Source organism: Triplophysa dalaica, chromosome 19 (assembly GCF_015846415.1).
Source record: "Triplophysa dalaica isolate WHDGS20190420 chromosome 19, ASM1584641v1, whole genome shotgun sequence".
In the NCBI taxonomy this organism is placed as follows: Eukaryota; Metazoa; Chordata; class Actinopteri; order Cypriniformes; family Nemacheilidae; genus Triplophysa; species Triplophysa dalaica.
The window spans coordinates 12319907-12339347 of NC_079560.1; the positions used below are offsets into that span (position 1 = coordinate 12319907).

The 19441-nt window shown below is 38.3% G+C and overlaps 2 protein-coding genes across 5 annotated transcripts in view; both read right to left on the reverse strand.

Annotated features, from left to right (window-relative positions):
- The window catches only part of LOC130408541 (collagen alpha-1(XXIII) chain), a 65536-nt gene extending 59628 nt beyond the window's left edge, over positions 1 to 5908 (reverse strand). The window contains exons 1-2 of the mRNA XM_056732121.1: positions 5467 to 5908; positions 5037 to 5103 (exon numbers count right to left, since the gene is read on the reverse strand). Of these exons, the coding sequence (XP_056588099.1) occupies positions 5037 to 5103; positions 5467 to 5751 (352 nt within the window). The 5' untranslated portion in view covers positions 5752 to 5908. The remainder of the gene's footprint in view (positions 1 to 5036; positions 5104 to 5466) is intronic.
- A 545-nt stretch (positions 5909 to 6453) lies between these two features.
- clk4b (CDC-like kinase 4b) lies at positions 6454 to 12290 on the reverse strand. Of its 4 annotated transcripts, none has more exons than XM_056731986.1 (13): positions 12161 to 12290; positions 11205 to 11362; positions 9651 to 9879; positions 9059 to 9149; positions 8699 to 8765; positions 8488 to 8604; positions 8227 to 8393; positions 7985 to 8079; positions 7765 to 7894; positions 7567 to 7649; positions 7352 to 7431; positions 7157 to 7244; positions 6454 to 6777 (listed from the first exon to the last, which is right to left on the reverse strand). In XM_056731986.1, the coding sequence occupies exons 2-13, from the start codon at positions 11360 to 11362 to the stop codon at positions 6628 to 6630; spliced, it is 1455 nt and encodes a 484-aa protein (XP_056587964.1). In that variant the 5' UTR covers positions 12161 to 12290; the 3' UTR covers positions 6454 to 6627. The 4 variants fall into 4 exon arrangements, with proteins under 4 accessions (XP_056587964.1, XP_056587962.1, XP_056587963.1 ...); XM_056731984.1 differs by having other exon boundaries at positions 7157 to 7247; XM_056731985.1 differs by having other exon boundaries at positions 7157 to 7247; positions 12167 to 12266.
- Between the last annotated feature and the right edge of the window lie 7151 nt (positions 12291 to 19441).

A 19441-nucleotide genomic window follows, 5' to 3' on the forward strand; every position in this document is an offset into this window, starting at 1 on the left:
TTAATACATGGTGTCTGACATGTGATGCTCAACTGGCAACAAAATGACTGGAAGAAAACTGGGGTATCAGAAAGATTCAATAGAGAGAGAAAAGCAAGTCTCTGTCATAACTCTCTCTCAATGATGGTTTGTCACATTTGGATTTAAAGAAGCTAACAATAGGCTTTTGTAGATCTTTTGTTTTCATCGAAGAAAGAAAGTTGTTAAGCTTTGAACGACATGAGGGTGAATAAACACTGACAAAATCCGGCAAACTGAGCGGATGGCTTTTACAATTCTAAGAATGTCTTTGCTCCGCCAACCTCAAGTGCAGATCTGAACACTTGTTTAACGAATTAGACAACAATTAAAACAACGACAGCCATGACAAATCTTCAGTGCATGCAAACCAAAACAAATCAAGCTGTGGCAAGATCGTAAGAGCAAAAACGACTCATAATAACCAAAACAAGAAAGGTCTTCACGGCACAACACGACAGCCTTCAGTTTCACATGCACAGTGAGGTTAAAAAGATCACCGTCTTTAAGTTTGAAGATATTATACGTAAGTCATTGCTTTTGAGATTATTCTTTTAAAAGAACGTTTTTACGCTTTTTGAAGATAATCATGTGCAATGTGCTTTCATGGCATTTATCAAACATTACAACAGAGCACCAGAGCTTGTTGGTTTTATTTTACTGTAATACGAGATGAAAATCATCTAGGATTGAGCAAGAAATGTTCTCCAAATGCACAAAATCTCAAAGGTGTGACAGCGAGAACAGACGAAAAAGGAAACACTCTCCCAGGTGATGGACAATCCAAAAATCACCTATTTTTTCTGATAATCAAACCTAACGTACCATAATTGTTTCCATATCTGCTCTCTGTTTTCAGCGGGTACACAGTCTCACATTTCATTCAAATGAAATTGGGAAATGTTGCAGCCAAACAGGGAGGGAGTTTTTACAGTCATGTTGAGACCTTGCCAAAATGCCCTCCCACAAACTACAGACAGATGCTTTTAATAAGCCGAGAGTACAGCATCCATACCGCCATCGCCTTTATTTTGTATTTATTTAGTTAGATCATGATGGAGATATGTCTGACCGGCCATTTCGCAAAGCCACGGCTACAGACACTTAACAATCGAAAGTAATGAGAAACGTTTGTGCTGCATGTGTGCACCTAAAACAAAAGAGCATCTACAATATTTCTGCTTATTCTTGAGCTATAGTAGACGCCTTGAGAAAGCAACAAAATATGCGCGGAGGAGATTCGATCACTAAAGTAGGGCGGTCGGTTCTGAGGAGAATATTTATTCAATTTTCCAGTACAGCAACCCTGAGCCCCCTAGGTTACCGTTTCTCACCGATGGAAAAAAACCCTTCTAACGCGGTGTGGAGAAACACATAAGCGCCGGGGTGCACAGAGAGCGTTTGATTTTCACTTTAGACCCGTCCATGGCTGACTCTGTTAAATCAAAGTGACGGTACAGCATACGACTACACTCGCGCAGGCAGACGGACTCTTAACAGGGGTCACGCGTGAAAAAGTTAAAATCCAATGCCGAGGTCAAATCCTTCCATCTCACCCGCAGCGAGACCCTTGCAACCCAAGACGGCTTCTGGAGGAAATATTAAAGCTTACAGCCTTCTCGATGGGAAGCTAATAAAACAGAAGCGGATTACATTCTTAAAAAGTACATTTATCCAGGCACATCACTGCTGTTTCCAAAACAACTTTCCAACTTGGGAGAGGAGTCTGGGTGTCCAGATCCACAGCGGGTTAGATGTACAGCCACCCTGAGGCATGGGGTACGGGGTCATGCGGTTATGCGAAACATTCTGATCTTTTCTAACGTAGCTCTTCACAGTCACGCTCAGCTCGTGGTTTAAAACTAATGCATTTGTCCATGCCGACGATGGCGAACAGCAGTTTTCAGTACACCGACCAGTATGGCTGCAGGCTCAAAAACGAAGCAAACGCAGATGTAATATTGAACTCCGCTGTGAATGTGGTATCTATCATTGGAGAGTTAACATGAATGCAACATGTGCGTTGTGGTGATTGCCGTGTTGCAATAGTTGGGCACTTTGACATATTTATTTGCTAATAATGCACGCCCTTCGCAAGACAATAGGACAAATAAACTGTAATAGTAATGATGATGGGGTCAAACACATTCACAGGAAAACCAAAAAAGATGAACATCAACTATTTCCAGCTGTTACAGATCTCGTAGTTTACACGCAACACGGAGATTTCAGGCTCAACTAAAAGAGGATTTGAAACGGAGTAGAAGGTTTACAACCTACACTTCCAAAAAATCATTAAATCGCAAATTCCAAGCGTCAGCAACCAACATGTCTTGAAAACATTTGCGATGGCATGTTTTGACAGTGTTTAGATATTCAAGAGTAAACTTCTGTTTTTTGTCTTTACCACAGACAGACTCCAAAAAACGTAAGAGCCTCCATTTAACATTTCTCGGTCGTTACTTATTCATATGAGAATAATTTTAAGACAAGACAATCACATCCTTTGGAATCAGAAAATAAAGGCATTACTGGCATTGAAAGACCACCAGCACTTACTAATTAAATTGTCTTAGTGATTATGTTTGCTTGTGGTTTGCTTTAAAAGTTGTTTTAATCCATTCCCGCTGAAATTGGACCGAAAGTAAACACTGAATGGAATTGTCTGAACAGCTAATTGTTTAAACGTCTTTTTGTCAAATTGTGGTTTGAGTTCAGTTTGTTGCCATCTCAGGTTCAGAGGAAGCCAACATCTGAGTGGATTCGGTTTGAGGAGGCCTGGGCCAATTAACTGCTTTGTTGAGCTCATTAGCTCATGGTCCACAGAACTCAGTTCTTTTGTGCGCGTGGGTCAAGTGTGTTTTCTGATGTTTGTCTTGAAAGGAAGCCCATTGAAGGGAAAGGAAGGAACAGAAATGTGTGGAGACGGACGGCAGAGATCCTGAAGAGAACAAATTGACAAAAAGCACCTGAGCTTTAATTGGAGACAGGAAGAGCAACTTCAGTGATGTAGACAAAATGTTAGTAGTCCTGGAATGTGTATTTCACTCCAATGACTTAAAAAAAGGTCATAAACTGTAACTATTATCTCCTAAAGTCACAACGTTTTTTATTTTGAAGTCTCTTAGAATTCTTACAATAATTAGTTATAATAAACCTCACTCATAAGACAATATTTAGAGACTATAAAATAATAAAACAGTTCATTCTTTGTCCATTGACTTGCATTGGTTTGGTGTCCGTACTATAGAAGTAAACGGGTACCACTATCGTTTGGTTACCAATATTATTTAAAAAGCGTTCTGCAAAAGAAAGTCAATCATACAGGTTTAAACTGACAAGAAGGTGAGTAAATGATGTAAATTTTAATTTTCGTGTGAACTATCCCTCCCTTATAACAGCAAATGTCATTTACTAAAATTTGAAATACTGCATATTTATTTAAAGAGGTCATATTGGGCGAATACATGTTTTTCTGTGTCTTTGGTGAGCTATAAGTTGCCCATGCATGTATGTAACGTTGCAAAAATGAAAGTGTTGGAACAAAAGGTGCATTCTATCTAAAAGCGAATGCTCACCCAGACCTGCCTGAAACACATCGTGTAACAACACCCCCACAAATCTACGTCAGTTCATGATATTATTTGAATAAGACCACCCAAATGTATACGCAAGTAAGGTGGGCGTACCTGTCAGTACAATTGCTTTGGAACCTGATGTTGAAATACACTGTTAAATATCTCTGTTATATTAGTTCCCAGTTTAATGAAAAGCTATATTTAATATTCAGAAGAAAATGTGAGTATGCTTACGTCTAAATGGTGGTCACAAGCCGTCACAAAAGCTCACTCCCAATATTCTGTTTCTGTTGTGGTAATGTTTGCTGATCTTACAAAAGAACTTGTTTTGCACTTTTTTCTACTCTTTCTTTTCTTGACAGCTGAAGGAACTTGTGCTCTTTATTATGTTGATATCAGTTGAGAAAACACTGGATTTCATTTGTGGCCAAAAAATACCTCAGGTGATATTAGAAACAAAGCTCTGAAAACATAAAAGAATTCTTAATATGCTCTTCGCTTTTCGCAACATTTTAAACTTGGTAAGGGAACGACTTGCATGATAAAGATAAATAAATACATTTAGATTTCCTTTCCATTCTGCGCAGGGAATGAACAGAAAGGAAGGAAGTAAGAAAACAGAACTTAAACAGTGAGTTGATTTGAAAGTGAAGTGTCCTGTGAGATGTAACTGAAGTAAAATTTAACCCACATTTTAGCAACAGCTTCAGAGGGTGCAGAGGAGGCCCTTTTTTGGTGAGCACCAATAACCATGAAATCTTCATCGGATAGTAAATTTCTCCATTCACAATTCCACTGCCCTTAGAGGGAACACACTGGTGTAAACCTGTCATTTTCTCTCAGGCAACCGGCAAATTTCCATGGGTAAAACATGAGAACACAGCAACAAAGTGTAGAAATTCATGCAAGGTTAAGTGTCCACTGTCTATTCCATACGTTCCGATATGAATTTTAATGTCTCATAGCTGACCTTACACGATAAATCTGCTGTCCAGTAGTCTCTGTGGACAGGAAGGCGCTATTTTCCTTTTACAAATTCCACATGTGAGTTGTTTAATTCAGCATGAAGTGTATATACTGCGATTCTGCACGTGGTTATGCTGTCAGAACACATCACCGATCTGATGCACAAGGATTCATTCCAGAAGTCTTCAAAAACTCTCCAAAAACCATAGATTTAAACAAACAATTTAAGATTAAAACGAAATACATAAACACACACTTTAGGTGTAAATCTTAGATTAAGTTCGACTGCAGACTGTTTCATAAGACCCAGTTTCTAAAAAGCTCTATAGATGTTGAAAGTCACCTGTGCGTTAGTTATTGCCTCATAGGCTACCGTTCAGATTTTAAGATGAAAATGAGCGAAGATTTTGCTGTATTTAGAGAAACATCTATATTAAAAAGAAGAGCATCTCAGGTTTATACATAAGAACTTACCTGGAGGACACAAGCACTCTTGGGATGCTTCTCTCGCTGTGCGAGTTTTCGACACACCTTCGAGTCTCTGTGAAAACATTACCAATTATATACATTACAAACAGAGTTTGGTCGATGTATATATTCGTTTTGATCGAGTTACTTTTACTTTACATAGGCTTGGTAAATCATTCAGAGCCTTTCCACCACGTGCTTCAAACATGTCCAATAATAAATCCATTATTTAGCTTCTACAATATTTTTGTTTTTGTTTTCTTGTTGGTTAATTTAACTGCGCATTGATGACAGTAAAGAAATGTGGAAATCAAAAGGGAAAACAGAAAACAAAACAGAAACCTTAACGTTAACTCACGTATGATATTTAAATGATAGCAATAAGTTAATAAATATACGAATAAAAAACTTTTAATCTGAGACTTTGTTTACTTACCACTTGCAAAAGTTTATCAATCGCATCCCAAAGGGTCGCGTTCTCATCCAGAGTTGCGCGCACAGGTTGAAGAACAGACTGTCGCTCCATCTCCAAAAGCTCCATTTTACGCTCAAGGTGAGACGTTTTCTCGTTCATAAACAAACAAACCGACACCGAAAACGCTGACAAAATGAAACACATGAGAGTCGTCAAGTAATGAAACATATGTGACTTGTGATGTCCACTGCTGTGTGAGGACTTTGACGCTTCGTTTGAATCCCCATTTGAAATCATTTTTAACATTGTGGTTGTCTGCCAAAGATATTATCCTTGCTGCTGAAACTTCTTTTGAGAGTCAGGTAGAGCCTTTATGTCAGTAATGTTGAGCTTATGACTTCACCGTAACTGCGGATGACAGGAGACGCAGCGCGATGTGACGCGCACAGGAAAAGAGCGCGGGCTGCACTGCTGCGCGAAACAAACTGACGGGAACGCGCCCCTCAGTCTAGTAGTGCAGGTTCAGTTGTTTCCCTCTGAAGTGCATCACGCACAAAGTTAAGCAAACGCTTTTCCCGTAAAATGAGGCTAAACCATAAAGCTATAAACCAACGTATTATAACTTGAGGGAATCCTTCTTAAGTGCTGTGCATTTTTCGCGTTTCTGCTTATTTGGGTTATTACGGGATATTTGTAGCAAGTTGCTTTGAAATAAAGTACACATAAAATATCTGTCAGAACAGTTAACTACTTTATTTCACGTTTTTTATCATATCATCACTATAGGTTTAGTCTAAAAACGTAATTGTATATATTACTCTAAAGGACCGACTACAGATCTTGAAGTCAATCTGTAATAACAGGCCATGTGGTGCCATCTGCAGGACAGGTTTCGCAAAAAAATGTAATGATTTACGAATACATTTCAACATGACAAGTGTCATGTTTAACTTAACCTCAGGAGCCAGTGTACCGATGTTATTGACAATTACAAAAGAAAAGCAAGTGTTTATTTCAATTCATTAAAGTTTATTTTACCAAAAGTACAGAGGAATTCGGCCAGTATATTCAAATATAATAAATATGGATAGATGTAACGAAGCAGGCAGTCTTAAAGCAGACTGATACAGTCAGCGGCAGTCTCCCTGGGAGCTGTAAAGTTCAGGTGATGTCATCTTCAAGTCACTTTCTCCTCTCCTTTCTTAAAGGATTGAAGAATGGATGTGCAATGGCCTGATCCAGTGTAATACGTTTGGATGCATCATACTCCATCATCTTCTGAAGCAGGTCAAACAGCAGCTCATGCTCCGGGGTTTTACTAGACATGTATTGCTGAATAGGGAGGACCAGAGATTTATATCAGTAATGTCATTCAAACAGTAAAATGGCTCAGAAACAACACTACAGTTAAAAGTGCATCAAGACATGTCAAGAGAAAATCCAGAAGACTTTTGCCTTTCAAACACACAAAGCAATGACGGAGAAAAATTCTTAATATATCGCTGGAATTTATAAACAAAAATACATCAATTCATAGGAAAACCATAAGAAATCTACTCTTTAACCCCCAAATTTTGTAAATGTGCATAAATTAGTATAAAGCAAAAAAAGTCAGAATTAGTAGGATATTGTTAAACAAGTTTTTATCTGGGTATATGCATTTAAGTGTTTAACTGTCATATCACAAATAGTAGTACACTTAGATCCTTACCCTAAGAGGTTTACAGTGTTTCCTCACATATCTCCCAGCTGAGCTATGTTCATCCCAGTCCAGTTTATCATGATGCACATAACGCCGCCTTCTGACAATGAACCAAAGTCAGTCAATCATTCAATGAAAATTCACTGAAATTGTCACATTCATAAAGATGCTACATTTCAAATGTTATATCTTTAAAAACTGCACCTAGTTTTCTGGAGAAGTTGTGTAGGAATGGGGCCTAGAACCCTCTCCATCATGGCCAGATGCTCCTTACTGTCATGAGTCTGAAAATAGAGGAGTTTCAGTAAGTATTCTGCATTTCACACATGAAACAGGGTGTGTATAGTATAATGATGATGATAATAATGGTAAGATGTTGTACCTGTGTTATTACAATGATGGGAAGAAAGATGTTATACCTGAAACAACGTTAATCCCAGATAAAACTCAATCAGGATACAGCCCAAACTCCACACGTCACATGCCTGGTTCCAACCAAGTTCTGCCAATACAGATCATCATTTACAAATGAAAATAAATGAGCATTCCACAAACCAGTGTATTAAACAACAGATAGTATTACTTTTCCAAATGATGGAAGATAACTAGTAGCTAACCTAATATAACCTCTGGAGATCTGTAATGACGAGTTGACACCACAGATGTGTGATGCTCATGATCATATGTAGCATTGCCAAAGTCCACCACTTTTACATCCAACTTCTTTAAGGTCCTCTCATCTCGCTTCTGTGACAAAATAGTAATTACAATAAGCAAGACATCATCCTCTCCTCATTAGTCGAGTATTCTATTTTTAACACTCATGAAATTACTTACCATCTTGAAGTTATATTCAATGTTGCAGGTGGAGTCCACAAAAAGAATGTTTTCAGGCTTGAGGTCGGTGTGTGTCAGCTTGTTTTGATGCAGAACTAATGGCAAAAAAAAGAAGTCTTTTTTATGTAATTTACGATAAGAAATTTTGATTCTTTATTAAACGTCTTATTTGGGGTCAGCTCGTTCGCAACAATGATGCAGCATATAAAAGTGACTTCTAACAATTTACTGTTTATACTTACAGTGGACCGCTTTAAAGATCTGATATGCCATGGGTCTGATCTGTTCCACTGAGAAGGGCAAAAATCCATTCTCCTTAAGGAAGTCATATGTGCTTAGTCCGAGCAGCTCAAATACTATGCAGATGTGGCCGTGGTGATCAAACCAGTTTAGCATCCGAACAAAGCCACTAAGAAAAAAATAGGACAAATTAATAACCCACTATATATAAAAGTAGAAAAACTTAAATACTACACATTTTTATCATGAAGTCAAAAACTCACAATTTCTTGTCACAGTCAAGCGTGTTTATCTGCTCAAGCACTTCGACTTCTGACATGGCTGCATCACGATAGCGCTCAATATTTTTAATGATCTTCAGTGCCACTCTCGTGTTACCTCTGAAATCAAAGAACAGTTACAGGATAAAGGATGAAATTTGGCATATTGTTACATCAGAACAAGAAAATTCAATGCAGTCTTTGGACGGCTTACTTTGAGTGGTCGAGGCACTCAACCACTTTTCCAAAGGCCCCTTCACCAAGAGTACCTACAATCTCATCTATACACAGAATAAAGGGGCAGACATTAGTAAAGCTTTGCGACAGCAATGCAACAAGAAAAATAAATCTGATTTTAAAGTATTTTGTGGACTTGGTAGTTCGACAAGAATAGTTTATTTTAATTATGTATTATTCATCGAGAACCTTAAATTCTTGAACTGTGCAAATATTGAATTCAAATTCAAAAGTTAACTTTTCTAAATTTCCCCTTTTATCCCCCAAGTGTAGCTTGATTGTCCCACTAACACACACAGAACAGACAGTTATAGAGAGAAAGATTTGTGTTCTATACATCTTGCTTTTAGCATGTCTCCATTGTGATAGACCAGGTGACCCTCCTCATCATCCTCAATACTCTTGGTTCTTTTCCTGCGATGACTTCTCTGGAGGAGGGGAAGGTTCATGGGGACCACCATCATCACCATCAAACACCAGTCAGTATCAGGAACGTACGCGTCATTCATTCATTCAGCGAGGGGGGTTGATGAAGGGGAGGGAGTGATTCGGACCGTTCAGAACCCCGCGCCAGGCCACGGCAGCAGCAAATTCAAATTCATCGCCAAGCAACGACACAGGGCCACCATAGTGTGTGTTACAGAAGAAAGACATGGCAACACATTTTCAGACAAGAAGCAACTTTCTTATGGTGGTGTAACAATGAAGTGCACTTAAGAATGGTTATTCTGTTCATGAGCCTCAACCCATCAACAAATATCCATATTTCTGCAACCAATGAATGAAGTGAAAGAAACACATCTGATTCCCTGACCACCCCCAGCAGGTTCAGAAATATTACTCGTTCTTTCTACAGTCATTTTAGACCAAGAAGTTTGCAAACAGATGTAGGAATGTCAGAAGGAAAAAAAATGGAAAAAGTTAATTACCGAATTTGAGGGACTGTGGTGGCGTGATCGTTGACGCGATCGTTGACGCTCTCTGCTGCTACGTCGACTCCGGCCGCTGCGTGCGGATGACTTGCTGTAGTGGTGCCAGTCCTTGTCTCTCTCCGTCTCTCTGACTGGGTCCACCCGACCACTGTAGTCATCGCGCCCCGGACTGGCCTCTTGGGCCCTGCGCTCTCGGCACTCCAGCCTCTTTGCACTAATGTGACACCTGCCAATCACACAAATCAGACTGTGAGGAAAAAACATCTCACAACTCAATGTTTAATGCAGATAACATTTCAAAGTGGCATTCACTTGGGTGCAATTCATTAATGCTTTCAGCAGTAGACAAGGAATGCTGTATGGTGATCTGCTGGGTGCTGAAAGCATCAAGTGTCTCCTTCGAGGAGACAACAAGGCTATACTTAGGAGGATGTCGGAAGGGATGACATCTAGCCTGCCCAATCACAGAACGTTTTCCCCCTACGCCATACGTTGACAACTGTGTTAGAGCAACTGGAAGCGACCATGATTTACATCGCAACGAACCAACCCTCAACACGCTGTAGGAACTATTATTCAAAAACCATTAGATGTATTCTCAGATACACCCTACATAGTTTGTTCTTACAAAAATCTAATGACCCAGTTGTACTTGGAGAAAGACGATTTACAAGGTCTAAGCTTTCATTTCAAAATGCCTGGAGGGTCAAACGAAAACTAATAAAACGGCTGTCCGTACTTTCTACCTCACCACATGATCAGTGGTCTTTATTCTTAATCCTTAATGTTTTTAAATCCAACAAAATATGTTTTTGACCATGCGTCACTGGTGATCCTGATGTCATGAGGATTTTTAATTAGCAGGATTTTCTGAATGCAGGATTGTTCTTAATTCAGGAGAATAGCCAGGTAAACACTATAACGAAAAAGATACGGAGAAGGATATCATTGGGATTTCTTTCACAATGTTTTTTTTCCAGCTGATGAACGATAAAACATACTTTCAGACAATTTCTGGCAGATAACGTTTGACTATTGGTGATCGCAAACCAGATTTTATGTCAGAATTAAAGACAGTAGTGGTCGGAAAGCGGTGTTTTACGGCGGGATATAATATATGTAATGCATATTATGAGTCAGCAAGTGGGCAAATGATATGCTTTACATCCTGCACACGAGTGCACATTCAGCCCTTGCTGTCATATTTTGGAGAAAAGGAATGAAAAGGAAAGCATCAGCACCAGGTCATCTACATTCATTTTAGTGACTGGTAATACTGCAGTGCGCAGGCTGAAAATAAACATAACGTGATTGTTATCGTCTGCTGGTAGAGATGCAAATATAGTTATAGTTGCAGTTATCGTAATAATGTTAATGGCCCTTCACACTGATCTTCTCCCTCTGACAGGCCAATTACATCATCGGTAACCCTGATAGTACATCATGCAAAACATTGTGCAAACATGCTAGGCAACACTCAACAAACAAGATTCATTGAAAATGTTGATGTCGTACAACTTTAAAGTGAAGTTGAACTTGTATTTCATTTACCTCTCATATGTTTTATAGTGATGATATCGTCCAGGCTGCTTCTCTCTCTCTCCGCTCTGTGAGCCGCGCCGTTGTCTCTTATGTACCTCCACTCTCTCCTCCCAGCTGTACTCCGCGATCCAGCCATCAGGCGAGCGCATCCGCTTCGACCGCCGCATCTGATCTCACCAGAATAGAAGAAAACGTACAAGTCATAAAAAATGATCGACACCGAAACAGTATACTGGGACATGCCATACACCCCACTGGGTTGTTAAATCTTAGACGACCGATGTGATGCAAACCCTCCGGACCGAGTTCTTAAATGTCAAACTCTAACCGTGTTGCCGGGTAGTTAAAGTTGTTTTGACTTGTTGGAACAGAGCTGGATAGTTAACCTAGCAATGTATTTGGGTTTGATAATAAATAGCGTATTCACAAGCCAATGAAACGTCTACAATTAAGTGTAGTAATACATCTAGGTTTGGATCTAAACGTATTCCAGTGTTTTGAACTGTATGTCCCCAGTAAATGTACGTTACTGATAGGATCAGAGAGCACACGTGATGTTTATAAAACCGCACACCGGTAAATAAACATGTCCTGTCACCATTTATACGCGCATTTGTGAAAGAACTGGTTGCCTGGTAACAAAGAGCTAATCTCACTAATTTAACTGCTAGCCACCGCCCTTATGTCTCAAATATAAACAAACCAAATAATCTCATCACCAAAATGATTTATGTGATAAGGTGGTTAATTCTTCTAGTTAAATGTGTCAAAAGACTGACAGAATGTCGTATATTTAAACACAACGTTTTAAATATTCGCTCAATTTACGAGTTTTGCTTAGGCGGCTAGTCAGTTAGCTTCCAGGCGAATGCAAACTCAACACTTAACGTCACATATCGCCCCCTCGAGCTATCGAAAAAACATGTTAAAGAAAGTCTTACGTTACATATTAAAACTTAAAATACCTTCACCTTTCACCCGTCCCGTTACTTCAGGTCGTGAAATAAGACACGGTTCTTTTCAAACTACAACCGAACTCTGAGCCGTTAATGACTTCCGCTTCACTTCCGGGATAGTTTCAGGTGGCGAGGATTTCTGGCTAAACGCCAAACAAAACAAAATAAAAGTCTTCTGCATTTCACGGCTGTGTTTTTTTTCTGTCGCACATAATGGCAGTTCTTGTTTTATGTATTTTAAGAGGATCACATGAGATGTTTAACTGTTTAAATGTTACAATTTAAAATTGATCCGTTTGTTTTGTAGATTTTCTCTATACTGGAATTTGTTAGTCCAAGAGAAGATATATATTTTTATAGATTTCATTGTAAACGTTCAGAACACTTGTCCTCCTCTGCAAAAATCAGGATATGTACTGTCCTTAGTTTCAGCTCTCAGTCTGACTCGTAAAAAGAGGATTTACGAGGTCTTAGATTTCATTCCAAAATATATGAAGGGTAAATAACTTCAGTTTTTCAGTTTAGGGCATTAAAAAGTTTTTTTTGTAAAATTAAAATGGCAAAAAAACCTTTACTGGGGTGTAACATAATATTTTCTATTCACGCCCTTTAGTTTCATACAGTTGCATGCCAGACGTCTGGGATTATGACTATGTCAGCCATTATGACATCATAACCTATTATCACATCAGGAATAGCACCTATCATGTCACAATGAATTATGACATCATCACTCATAATCACAGCATCATAATTCAGTATGACATCATTACCAATTATGACATCATCATTCATTATGAGCTCATAAATAGAATGGCATGTTGTATTGGACATACCATGTTATTTATGTAGGTGTTTCTAATCTGTTTTTTAACCATTATTATTCCGATAGATTAGACAGTAGAATTCTGACAGGTAGGTTAAATGGGGCACAAATGTGTAAACTCCCTGAATGCCACTCCCCGAATATGTTCTTAAACAGTTTGAAGAACATGAATAAAGTTCATTAACCTGCTGAGTGTAATTTTGTGCTTCAGACTCCAGGGGGCATACCAATCCTTGCAATGAACAAAAGTATGATAGAGAAGACAATGTTTAGAGATGAAAAAACAAATTATAATAAACATAATGACTATAACCTGATATTAACAGATACATCTCAGTTTTAAGTTGCAGTGTGTTCTCTTATCAGCAGTGTGAAATTAAGCAATTGGCAGATTTATGTTTTGATCTATTTAGAGATTGAAAGCAAAGCGTAGGCTTCTATGTAAATTAAAAACAAGGGCTGCGTCACTCACAATTCAAGTTTCCTACTCCACTCTATTTCAATTTCAGTAAAAAGACAGGCCTGTCATTCGATGAATTGTGTGTACGCATGTAAATGAGGAGTCATGTGTAACTAGCATGTGTGTGAAGTTTCAATTTCTGAAGAGGCTTAGATCAGCACAAAATTGTGTATGGTGTGTATTGACACAAGAGGAGCAGAAAGCTCTTAGTGATAATTGGAACTGCCTCAATTGTGGTCAAAAGTGGAGTAAAATCTGCCCAGCTACTGGGTCAGAGCAGAGAAGGGGCCGAATCTGAAAAAGATGTGTAACAGAATTATTTTGCACATTCCAAGAGTTTGCAGCAGACAGTCATTTTCAACAAGATGAGATCTGCAAAGGAAATTTGACACGGCAGATTTTATTCAAACTGGTTGCTGCAGGTTCATCATATAGCTAAAAGCAATGCCTTTCAAATAAACAAATTTCATCTGTGCACATTTGCAAACTATTTTATATTTCTGTTAGAACAGCTGACCACCAAACAAACTCCATTCTTTTGAAATCATTTGTAAATACGACCGATCTGGTAAATCCTGTGTCTGGGAATTCATGACAAGTCGGTGGCTGCATCAGTAAAGCTACGCCTCTTAGACTTGATGGAATGTGTAAAGTCTACTGAAAAGGCCCATTCCTCATGTCAAATGAAGTGAGGCTCTTTCATCAGGATCAATATATGCCTGAGATCTTGCCAGACCAGGAATCATAAATCTGGCTTCCAGAGTGAAGAAAAGAGAGAAAGAGGGCAGATGGAAGAGAGATAGAGAGAGAGAGAAAGGATATGACAGACGATAGAGCAGGAGAGAAAAAGAGCGGCTCCTCTTAGCCTAATGGAGGACGGTTCAAAAGTTTAACGTGCCGGTCACACGCTTACGTCTTTATAACCTCTTTGAGTCATTGTGTGCGGGTGAGGGCCAATCGCATCGATGGCTATTAAACCAAATGGCGGGCCGGCTTGTGAGGGGTGGGGGCCTACGTGGGATGGATGCATTAGGGAAATTGGCCCTGGCTGCCCAAGATGGTATACTGTACTGAAGTAATTACAGTTGCTGGAGGGATGCTGAGATGTGTGTGTGTGTCTAGGCATGCGTGTCCAGAATAGTGTGCCGCAGAAGGCCCACGCCCCGCCCTCCCATCTCCACTGGCAAAGCGTCTACCAACGGGAAAGGGCCGGGGCTTTATTGATGAGATGGATCAGGAGGGAGATACGGGCAGTGAGACAGATGGGGCTTTGGCTCAGGCCATGGCAGTAGTGGAGAGCCTGCGCTCAGGGACGCCGCCCGTGTGGCCAGCCTTCACTGATTAGTGGCCGCTGGAGCTCCAGCCCCAGCACTCATGATGCACCCCCATAGAGGACCTGAGCTGGGCTGAGGCATCTGAAGAGATCCGTCTGCAGGATGGGACTCACCTGCTTCAAATCTTGGAAGTACAACAGCACTGCACAGAAAGGTGAGCGAGTGATTTGTTTTGGTGTGCCACTACTCTTGGTTCACAATGAAGCAAGTGATACAGATTGTAAACTTTTTAAAAACTTTTGCTTTGTGGTATTGCAGGAATAGGAAACAAAGCGTAAATGTGGAAAAAAATATAATGGAAAAAAACATTGTCAAAAATAATCTTAAAGCTGAAATAAATAATATATATTGTCAATAAAACAAAATATTATTAAATAAATAATAATAAAAGGAAAAAGACAACAGAATAGAAAACATATATTTTAACTGCTCTTAAAACCTAGAAGCTCAACCTCAGAGAAGAGTCATATATTTTAAGATAAAGAGTGATTTACTGAGAAAGAAGATACATAAAGGACAGTCTTTGCTGCATTGACAGATATTTCACATTTGAACGCTGAGAAATGACTGAGAAATGAATAGGGACATAATGCAGGACGCTTTTTCAGGAGACATATAGACATGTGAAAGTGAGTGGATGAAGGACAGACAAATATTGATGTAAAAACTTGCTATATAGGATTGAAAAGAGCATAGCTTTTGTTTCCCAGAAGACTTACAACTCCAAAAGGAAAGAATTCAGAATATGTGTCATATGATAAAATTTCAGAAATTTGGCCTTGTTATCTGTCTTTAACATACAGACACGAGAAGCAAGAGTGCTGGTTTTCTGCTACTAAGAAGCCCTATTTATTCAATTACTGTCAGTCTTTTTCAAACAATTAGCATTGGTTTAAATTAAAAAGATATTATCTATACCCTAAGTACCTATCTTAATCTCATCTCATGAACAATTTTAAGGAATTGTTCATTAAACAATTAAGTTCATAAAATGTAACAAACATATATTTTTCTGTATTAACACATTTGTTTGGCCACCTGTCAAAATCTTGTTTAAAACTTTTACTTTTATTTGTTAAGCAAATAACAAACTGAAACAAGTACTCTGTATTCATGTGTTTATATCCAAATTTGAGCTGGCACATTCAACATCTCTCAGAAGTAAAAAATTGATCAAGCGTAACATTCAACCAAAACAAATGTTTCTAAGGAATGTAAATAACTGATTGGGCATAAAAAAATAACTATTTTTCGTTCTTTTTTTTTGTAAAACAGTACATTCGAAAATCAACGGATAACAACAATCAAATTGCTGATGTCCTTCTGAAACCTTGTATCCCCATATTTCCTGTTTTTCATAAATCATTATTAGTAGTCACTCTATATGTTAGTCAGTGGATTTTATACATTTCTAACCAATACAAAGCTTTAAAAAAGTCTGTGTCAACTTTGACGTCACAGTATTTAATAATCTAAAAATACAGTGTTTTTTCTATTTCCTGAAAGCAAATATGGACAAATAAGGTTTCTGAAGGACATAGCATTATAAATACTACTGAAACTAAAGAGCTAAGGCATACTGATGGATAAACCTTTACAGAAACTAAAAAATATTTTGGTAATCACCAATGCTGTTAGTTATGACCAGCTGTGGCACAAATCATACATTTTGGTGGTGATGGCCTAGTAAGCAATATGAATTGCATATATTTTTTAATAGAGACATGCTTCCCTAACATTGACTGTCAGATGTGCGAGAGAGTAAATGAGAAGACAATCAATGTTGCTGAAAAATCTGTTAAGCATTATGGGATACTCATGTAAAGTGCAAGTGCTCTTTGTGACTGTCACCTCTCTGAATGTATCAAACAGCCTGGCATGGCATTTCGATGCTCTCCTTTTAATATCATTATTGCAAAGGCCAGCCTTGGCGGGGGCTCGCTATTGATAAACCACTTAGCTAGATTTTACGGCTCTCGTCTTGTTACGGAAAGTGTCCTCTTTGGAATTAATTACGCCACTCTGCCGTGAGTGGAATCTGTGGCATGCTTTAATTGTGACCGAGACCCATGCTGTGATTAATATTGTCTCAGAGAAAAGTAAAAACCGGCAAGAGTTTTTAATTTAATTATGAAAATCGATGCTCTCAGTTTGCCTTGCCGAACTGTTGTGATGCTTAAAGATAAGAAATGGTCATCTAATTCATCTTGGGCTGTCTTCCAGTATGCTCACTGATAGACTTGAAGGACACAGTGGCCATTAAGGGCCAACAGAGATATTTTTCACAATAAATAGGAGTACAGTACACTCTTATTATTAGTATGACTTTACACAAGCCAAAGTCAATTTTTGGATTCATTTTTACAGCTGTTTAACTTGTGTTTGAACTTTGCATTGTGTTTTAGTGTAAAACCAAAGCTTGAAATAGTAAAATTGTAGGAATTTATAAAACGTATATGTGTACCAAAATGAATACACCACAAATGACTTTGGATTCAAGTGTCCGCCAAATGCATACATCATTTTTTGTTTTAGTCAAAAAAAATGTGCTTTTGTTTAGTATTTTTCAATTTGTAGATCTTTATCCAAGACCTTTATCTGGGGTAATCGTGGCCAAATGGTCAGAGAGTCAGACTTTTGATTCTCAGGGCTGGCGGGTAAAAACGGAGGTGCCCTTGAGCAAGGCACCTTACCCCTACTTGCTCCCCGGGCTCTGCAGTGATAGCTGCCCACTGCTCCGGGTGTGTATGTGCGTTCACAACTTGCTGTGCGTGTGTTCACTATTCACTGGATGGGTTACATGCAGAGATCACATTTCGGGTATATCTGACAAATAGGTCACTTTGACTTATCTCAATTGAAATGCAAATCGGTTCTTTTAATCTCCACAAATTCAAAGCCCTAGAATTTCTGTTCTGTTGTTGTACTGGGTGGAGCATAAAAAAGACTCAACAGACTTATTTATTGTAAACAATTATTTCATAATATTTACCTTTTTTTCTGCTCAAGTTTTAGATTTGCAATTATTATTATTATTCTATAAATATATCTAAATCTTTTAAAGGATCCCCAATGCCTTATGGGGGTCCCGGATCCCCCAGCCCCCCATCAATTCGAGCCCTGCTCACAGAAATTTGTGATTATTTTACATTGCGGCTAATTTGTATGAATTGATATAATCTTCATTTGATATATTTAATCGATTTGCCTTTATGGCAGTGACAATAGGTGATGAACTTTATGTTTGGTTTTTTCTACTAAGCATGTTTTTTTAAACAAGTTAGCCATCTCATAGTGTTACGAAATCCTGTGAAATAAGACTGTGAAAATTTCAATTTTAAGTAATATTAATTTATTCAATTTCTCAATCAGTAGGAAACAGAGATGTGCTGGTTAGTCCTGGTTCATATTTCTTCCTGTCAAACAGCTGTGGTCAGGGGGAGGAGTGGCTGGAAAGCCTCAACAAAGGCATCTGGATACCTTTCACAGGTACATACACTCACTGCATCATGACTCCATTATCAAACTGATCTCCAACCTGTGGTCTCTGGAAAATCCAGCCTTGTGCAAGTTACCATGACCACACACTTGAACATTGTACATTCGGTGTGACCCGACTGCCTTAATACGCTGAACCTTGAAAGATAAGATTGGATCGCTCTTTAGTCATAGTCAAAACAACACACACACAGATTCCACTTATTTCCAAATCAGGGGCCATGCATGACACACTCAGATGACTAGAATCACAGACCACGCATTGTCTACCTAAGCGCAAATCTCTCAAAAAAAAAAAAAAAACACATGCCTCTAAAAGTGATGCCATTTAAAACAAAGTAGACATTTTTAACATTACTGCTAATGTGTTAGAGTTTAAGCATTCTAAAATGCTCAGTGTGTGCTGTATAAACCACATAAATACACAGAATATCCCAAATAAAGATAATTTTCACGAATCCTCATTACATTCAGATTCATTGGCCAAAAAAATAATTAAAAAAAAAAGCGAAATTAAAGATGCACTAGCATTAATTTTTAATAGGCCCCGTCAAACGATTAATCATGATTAATTCATTCCATAATAAAAGTTTGTGTTTACATAATATATCTGTGTACTGTGCATATTCATTTTGTATTGATAAACACACAAAAAACACACGTAAATTTAGGAAATATTTAGATGCATTTATTTATATTTACCACCAATAATTAAAATTATATATTTACGTTTATTTATTGTTATGTTTGATATTTTCCTTAAATATATACACATGTGTATGTGTTCATAAATACGCACACAAATATATTATGTAAACAAACTTTTATTCTGGATGCGATTAATCACGATTTATCGCCAAGTTTTTTACATTTCAATAACATCATTCTCATCAATTCTTTTGTCCACAACTACATAGAGAGTACATGAATAATCTGCTTCAAATTGTATTCTACAAAGGCAATGTGTGATGTCTTATAAACTCCATAAAAGCTCTACACATGCGAATCTAAACTATCATTTGAGCCAAAGAGTCCATGTCTATGCTTATTCCCCAGAGATTAACATTCCCAATGAAGTCCCTACATTACCTCACAGACATAAATCCCTACAGCCTGAGGCTCTTAAAAGGTGAGAGATGGCCCGAGATAGCTCACGGCCTCATGCACTGCCG